Genomic DNA, 7,441 nt, shown 5'->3' on the forward strand with positions numbered 1-7,441 from the left:
TTAAATTTAACCTGTGTGATCTGCCAAGGGTCCGGTAGGTGGTCCCTCGCCTTTACGGCGGGGTCTATATAGAGCAATTACCCCCTGGGCAATTACCCCAGACCATTCCTGGCCTTTATCCTAATCCTAATCCTGAACGTAACACTAACCTTTACCCTAACCCCTAACACTGAACCTAACCCTAACCCTAATCTTTACTCTAGCCTTACCACTAACCAGTATTTAGCCGGGGGTAATTGCCCTCTGGGGGTAATTGCCCGGATACGCTTACGGCGTTTAGGCTGACAATGTGCAGTATTTGTTATGTTTCAGATAATTTGGTGCGCAATTAGAACTTAAATCCCGTGCTACTAACTTCATTTTTCCCCATGTTAAATTCGATAGAAGTAAAATTATGTATGGGTTGTTCATGTATCTCTATAAATGTAAAAGCCACCACGTATTATCGGTAGTAGCTCACGCAGACGAAAGGTTATCGGCAGAAATATTTCAAAGTCCAACTACAATGCGCCCTTCGACAATGGAGAAATCCAGGTGTGTATTTACATGCCGCGAGATGTTTATTTTACAGGGATAGTCATGAGTTTGCTATAATAGTGTGCAGGCAGGCAAGTTGGAAATAGACACGGACACAATGCATGCATGCAGTGTAGGAAATTGAGCTGCATGTGGCAGTATGTGTAAAATGATGACGGTCTCGAACCTGTATGTATCCTTTGCTATACTAGAAGAAAAAAAGTTAACAGAGGCTCCACTTGACCTGCATTTAAGTTAGTTATGATAAGGTCAATAAAGTCGATCCTTCAAATGGAACAATGACATGTGAACTTAATGGAATACTATTTGTCTTGTTAAAGTGTAACATGTTTTAGTAAAACATTAACATCGGTCACAAGCACCTCCAATTCAAGTGCAGGCGATGTCGTGCCTCACAGCTATTCGATCTTTCCGTGTGTTCCTTGAAAATATCGATATACTTCACTTTGTCCATGATTTCAACAATTATTACTCTCTAGACCCCAACTTAATCTTACAAAGTATAGTCACTGCTAAATAGTCACAACCTCTAAATTGTGAATAGACATATGCAATAACTTCTTTCGTGAATTTTTGCAAAAGAGAAATTTAGTGAAAGGTAAGTGCATGTTAATGAATGAGAGAATTTTGATGACATGACAAAAATCATCTAATATACGCTTATGTAAAACTTTAGAATATCTTTCTTACTTTCTGTCTTGTTCTGTAGATTAATGTATCATTAAGTGGTTTGAATGTGCTCTATTTGTTGGAGGCTGACGCGGAGTGGACGTATAGACCACATCTTATAACTGAGTGACGTCAAAGAAAACTAGCGTATTACATATTCACCGCCACAATAGACCTAATTGGTGTTACAAGAGGGGTTGAATTATAAAGAACTCTAGTAAAGATGTTACATACATGTATTCTCTTTGACTAATAGGGCCTATACATTCGTCACTTCTATGGGTCACACACAAACACACACACACACATACACAGTTACACACACACTCACATACATGCATTAACGGGCATTACGGTATTCAGTCACTACTAGTATGTCACACACTCAAGTAATCTACTACTGTAGCTCGATACTATAATACGATACTTTAAACAGCAAAGTTCCGCATCACAGTGATCTATCTTGAGTTGACACACCGATCACTAACTACACAGTGTTATCGGAGATCTTGAGCGCACCCTTTCTTAAAGGATCTCTTGCGCTATTTACCCTGAAATCCACAAACACAAACTTTAAACGCCAACATCATTCAACGTGCACGAAGTCTGAGTCGTGTACTGTGAAAAAGTCTATAAAACTTTATTGATACAATCATCGTACTCATGAGGTAATATTTTGCGCTCGGGGATCATTCTGGATATGTGAAAAGACGTTTCAAGACAAAATAAGTGGCAATTTGAAATAAAATGCTCTTGAATGTAGATATTAGTTCCCAGTTTCCAAAGCTGACTTTAGTTCCGTTGGCATAACGTTTAAGTTACTTTGGCACAACGTTTAAGTTAGTTTGGCACATCCCGTAATTACCGTAAGAAGAGTGAAACCTTGAACATGCGAAGCGCAGGTTGTCTTGATAACTCGGGACACTGCGAGTTACCCCCCCCCCCCCCCCCACCCCAATTGAGATGAGTTGCTCATTAGCAAAAGGTAAGAAGCTTTACGAGCTGGATAGATTTGATGTGTAATGGTTGAATTTCCATTGAAACCATTTGATTTTCTATTCATATATCATCGTGTTTGCGCAACCATTGTGAATAAAAGGCACCTCGTCATACCGGAGGTGTGAAGCTTGTTTTCATTGATATAAAACGAAAGCGCCAATAGCGTCTATTTTTCTTTTCTTCTTTTTTTTTCAAATTAAAAGTTAATTGTTGTTGTTTTTATTGTAATTGAATGCCAAATATTTTCGTCGATGTATAGGGTAATTTGTCAATCAGTTGAAGCATTATTCCTTTATGTTACCAAGTTGGATTCTTACCGTTAATGGAAAGAAAAGTGACATGTAATACAGTAGTGCTCACAATCGCCTCGCTACGGAAGGTGATCAAACGCTATCCCAAGAATCATCGGTGTTCACGAAGACATGAACTGTGTGTTTTGTTTTGTTTGTTGTTTTTGCGTGATTTCCTCTCTTCTTTTCCCTTTTCTTTTGTGAGACAACAGTCCATCGACCACGTGTCCTAGGCCTCCTCCTCCACTTCGCCTTCCTCCTCATCGAATTCCCCCTCTTCATCTACTGTAGCATCCTGGTACTGCTGGTACTCGGACACCAGGTCGTTCATGTTGCTCTCAGCCTCTGTGAACTCCATCTCGTCCATGCCCTCTCCAGTGTACCAGTGGAGGAAAGCCTTTCGCCTGAACATGACGGTGAACTGCTCGGAGATGCGCTTGAAGATCTCTTGGATGGCGGTGTTGTTCCCGACGAATGTGGCCGACATTTTGAGACCGCGTGGCGGGATGTCACAAACGGCCGACTTGACGTTGTTGGGGATCCACTCGACGAAGTAACTGCTGTTCTTGTTTTGAACGTTGAGGATTTGCTCGTCGACTTCTTTCATGGACATGCGACCCCGGAACATTGTGGCAACGGTCAGGTAGCGTCCGTGGCGCGGGTCGCAGGCGGCCATCATGTTCTTGGCGTCGAACATCTGCTGGGTGAGCTCGGGTACGGTGAGGGCGCGGTACTGTTGACTACCTCGGCTGGTCAGAGGAGCGAAACCGGGCATGAAGAAGTGGAGTCGAGGAAAGGGAACCATGTTGACAGCAAGTTTGCGGAGATCAGCGTTGAGTTGTCCAGGGAATCGAAGGCTGGCTGTGACGCCACTCATTGCGTACGATAAAATGTGATTCAAGTCCCCGTATGTGGGCGTGCTCAATTTCAGCGTGCGGAAGCAAATGTCGTACAGGGCTTCGTTGTCGATGCAGTAGGTTTCGTCCGTGTTCTCCACGAGCTGATGGACTGACAATGTGGCGTTGTACGGCTCGACGACGACTTCGGATACTTTGGGCGATGGAACGACGCTGAAAGACATGAAGATTCTGTCTGGGTACTCCTCCTTCAGCTTACTAATCAGCAGTGTACCCATCCCTGACCCCGTACCACCGCCGAGAGAGTGAGTCAACTGAAATCCCTGTTAAAAGTGACGAAATTATAATTCTTGTTAACATGCAAGTTTTTACAAAATGTGCTTTGTTATTGCATTGATTGTTCGGTTATACATTCATTTTGCTGGATTACACAAGAGGAAAATCGTGTACAGTATATGATTTTGTTTTAACATAAACCAAAAAGGATGCATACACTTAAAAGCGGGCACTCGATATTCTGTGCTATAGCTTTGACCTTTTTCCTCCTCTTTCCTTTGCTTTAACTGATCTTGTGAAGTACATGGTATTGTCCTTTCATTTCCGTCGTTATTTTCGTTCAGTTAGTGATTTATTCCCGTCTTTCCCCATCAATGTTTACTTACCCTCGTTCTAAAAGATCGAGTGCATGATATCCTTAATTCTCAAAGGCTTCTAAAGTTATCTGCTGCGTTTGATTTACATTATTGATGCCACATCATTATCTGCTGTGTTTGATTTACATTATTAATGCCACATTACATCACGTATGTGTTCACTCAAAGGATCTCGGAGATTCAGAATTGCTTACCTGCATGCAATCACAACCTTCCGCTTCTTTCCTCACGACGTCGAGCACGGATTCGATGAGCTCCGCCCCCTCCGTGTAATGGCCTTTTGCCCACACGTTGCCCGCACCGCTCTGGCCGAAGACGAAGTTGTCGGGTCTGAAGATCTGACCGAAGGGCCCTGATCGAACTGAGTCCATGGTGCCGGGCTCGAGGTCGAGAAGAATGGCTCGAGGAACGTACTTCCCTCCGGTAGCCTCATTGTAGTAGACGTTGATCCGCTCGAGCTGGAGGTCGGAGTCGCCTTGGTAGTTCCCGACCGGGTCGATGCCGTGCTCGTCACACGTCACCTCCCAGAACTTTGTCGGCAACGCAGTAATGAAAGGTTAAAAGTATACAGAGATAAATGGTGAGACTTCAAGTTTCTTTTTCCTCTACGGAAATAACAAGAAACAATATAGACCTATATACACGATGTGTATCAGTGTGTGTTTTCTATGGTGTGCAGGGGCGGCGCCAAAAATTCCCTATGAAAGGGGAGGCGCCTTTCCAAAATTAAAGGGGCACATAGATAGAAAGATAGATAATTATATACATACGTAATAATGGAGTGAGACTAAGAGATAAGGGAGTATGTTCTACTTCTGGACTGGACTGGATAAGAAACCAAGAGGGAAACAGACAGGTAAATTAGTTTTTTGACAGGTGTAGCTATTATTATACATTCAATGTGAGAAATAGACAGATGGATTCATATGAATATCGCCAAATGAAATATGAATAATTATTCGAAATGATCAAACAAGACATATCCATAGGACCAGCTTAACAGCAATATGTTCCTTTTCAGGTTATGGGTTGTTTTTGTTTTTTTGTATATCTTTTTTTCACCATGTGATGTCATGACAACGCTATTCATAACACACAATGTTTCCTTGATTTCGGAGTTTTATGGAGAAGTTATTTTCCTCCATTATTCGACTCAGAAATAGACGACAATTAAATCACTCGTCACCATGTCGGAGCTGTAATAATGTTAAGCTCTTTTTAATGTTTTCTTTTATAGGTCTTTGAGGCATTGTCAAAGGCAAGGATGTTCTCAATAAAAAGCAATGTCAAAATATCGCAACTGTGAATTGAACAAAATGTAGGGAGAACCACATCGATATTAAAAGAAAAAAAAAAACTTATTCTGGTCAGCGACATAAGAAATTCGGTTTGATTTGGAGGAGTTGCAGGACAAAATGTGTTAGGCCTATAGGTCACAGTCCAACCCTGTGTTACAATTGGCGCGCAAAAGTTTCCAGTGTGCATTTTTCGAAAATATCGACAAGAGACCACTATGTAGGACCGTTATGCTAATCACTGGTTGATCATAATCTGTATTCCAAACAGTATTAACTGGAACGAGTCGGTATTCAAGAATCAGGAGTAAACCCCAAGCATAACCGTTTACTCTGATAAGGTATTCAAAAGTCGAGTCCAAAGAGCACTGTGGCTTCGCACTATGCCAACTTTCAGCAAATTTATTCACATGCACGCTTCATATTGTTGAGAGTATTGGCTCTTCTGTCTACACGTACCTATGTCTCTCTCTCCCTCTTTTTTTTTTTTTTTTGCGGGGGTGGGGATGGGGTTGGGGTGGGACACTCTATTTAAAAGGAATGGTATAGTATTGGTTGAGGGAAACTCTTTTGTGGGATACTTAGATGCCACTTTACGAGATGTCAAAATGCATACAATTCTATAAAGAGGGATTCAAAGAATATTTGTTAAAAATCGGTTTTATAATGGCTGAGATATCCAAAAACAAAGTATAAAACAAATTAAGCAATCCTTATAAAAGGTGAGTCCCATGCACCTTTTATAAGGATCACTTTGTTTTGTATATTTCAGCCATTTCAAAACCAATTTTCATCCAATCAAATCAACATTTAATTCCTCTTAGAATTGAACGTTGTTTTTTTAATATCTCCTGAGAGGTTTCTCATTATCTCAAAGAATCATCATTTGGAAACCTCATTTCCCATTCCAACGGAAACTGTACCATCCCTTTAAACTTATGTATGCACGCATACTGCGGCACCTATACGTGGCTATACACACACACACACACACACACACACACACACACACACACACACACACATAATATATATCAATTCAGTCCATTAATCTCCCCCCCCCCCCCCGCCCCTCTCTCTTATACCTTTATTTCCATACAAAACACGCGTACACCGAATCAAGGTTATGACGCAGTTTACAAAAGTAATAGAATAAAATTCGGTCAGTAATTTGGCTTGTCGAGAGTCCTATATATAGGTCTAAATACTTTGCTCACAAATGTCATGATAAATTGGGTTCAGTAAAAAAAAGAAAAGTCTATAATAGCTTCGATTACAGCTCTCTTCCTTTACCTGACTTATTCGACATTTTTCCAGTCTTCCTCCAAATGAAATAGATTTTCTGACTTTGTTATTTTGAAGTGACGTCTTAGAAATATAGTAGAGTATAGAATTCACGACAGAATATAATCATGCAGGAAAACGAGAAACTGGTTAAATGTACTCACCTTTGATCCGATTTGATTCCCGCATTGGCCGACCTGTAAATGGACGATTTCCCGCATGTTTACTTGTGATGTGATCAATCAAAATGGACAATTATTGAGAACCCCCTGATATGTCTGATTCAGCTATGAAACAGCGTTCCTCGCCAACATGTCCAAAGTGGTTGTGTGCGTCCTGCGCGAAGAGATCTTATACCAAATTTGCAATGGGGTGGGGGGGGGGGGGGGCGTGTCGCCCGCTGCCAGAGTACAGGAGACAACCTTTGAAGCAATACACATGGACTGTTTGTGCGCTCTCAATGGTAGCTATTGCTAAGGGACCATATTGAAAAATCATGCGCGCGTCTTTGCCAGCACATTCCGAGAACACGAAAGACCGTCAAATCCGCTGTGATAGTGATGGTGATAATCATTATCTAATGATGATGAATTTAATTCTCAAGGTATAGCAAAGATGGGTAGTCAAGTGCCATCAAACCCACTGCCACTATAGCATCGGCATTATCAATGTCATATGTCATTACCATTATTGTATTCATTATCTTTTATACCATATACTTATTTTATATGAGGTGTAAGAATATGTATTGCTTCTTGATTGCTTGTTTGTGCAGTTGAAATAAACAACATAATATATAATCGCATAACATAGGCCTAATGGTATATCATTTATTTTAAAGAGCGACCAGAAATGCC

At 41.1% G+C, this 7,441-nt stretch overlaps 1 protein-coding gene across 1 annotated transcript; it reads right to left on the minus strand.

Moving 5' to 3' along the window:
- Positions 1–2,158: 2,158 nt before the first annotated feature.
- On the minus strand, positions 2,159–6,885 carry LOC139728238 (tubulin beta-4B chain-like). The gene is made up of 3 exons (XM_071639200.1): positions 6,749–6,885; positions 4,200–4,535; positions 2,159–3,675 (listed from the first exon to the last, which is right to left on the minus strand). The coding sequence occupies exons 1-3, from the start codon at positions 6,803–6,805 to the stop codon at positions 2,725–2,727; spliced, it is 1,344 nt and encodes a 447-aa protein (XP_071495301.1). The 5' UTR covers positions 6,806–6,885; the 3' UTR covers positions 2,159–2,724.
- Positions 6,886–7,441: the final 556 nt, after the last annotated feature.

Source organism: Diadema antillarum, unplaced genomic scaffold, assembly GCF_040938485.1.
Source record: "Diadema antillarum isolate AM-2024a unplaced genomic scaffold, OU_Dant_1.0 seq00000170_RagTag, whole genome shotgun sequence".
NCBI lineage: Eukaryota > Metazoa > Echinodermata > Echinoidea > Diadematoida > Diadematidae > Diadema > Diadema antillarum.

Excerpts from the sequence above, each read along its gene's own strand:
- LOC139728238 (XM_071639200.1), bottom strand. The coding sequence starts at position 6,805 with ATGCGGGAAATCGTCCATTTACAGGTCGGCCAATGCGGGAATCAAATC. Across the intron at positions 4,536-6,748 it reads GGAATCAAATCGGATCAAAG|TTCTGGGAGGTGACGTGTGA; the intron begins GTGAGTACATTT and ends TTGCCGACAAAG. Across the intron at positions 3,676-4,199 it reads AAGGTTGTGATTGCATGCAG|GGATTTCAGTTGACTCACTC; the intron begins GTAAGCAATTCT and ends CACTTTTAACAG.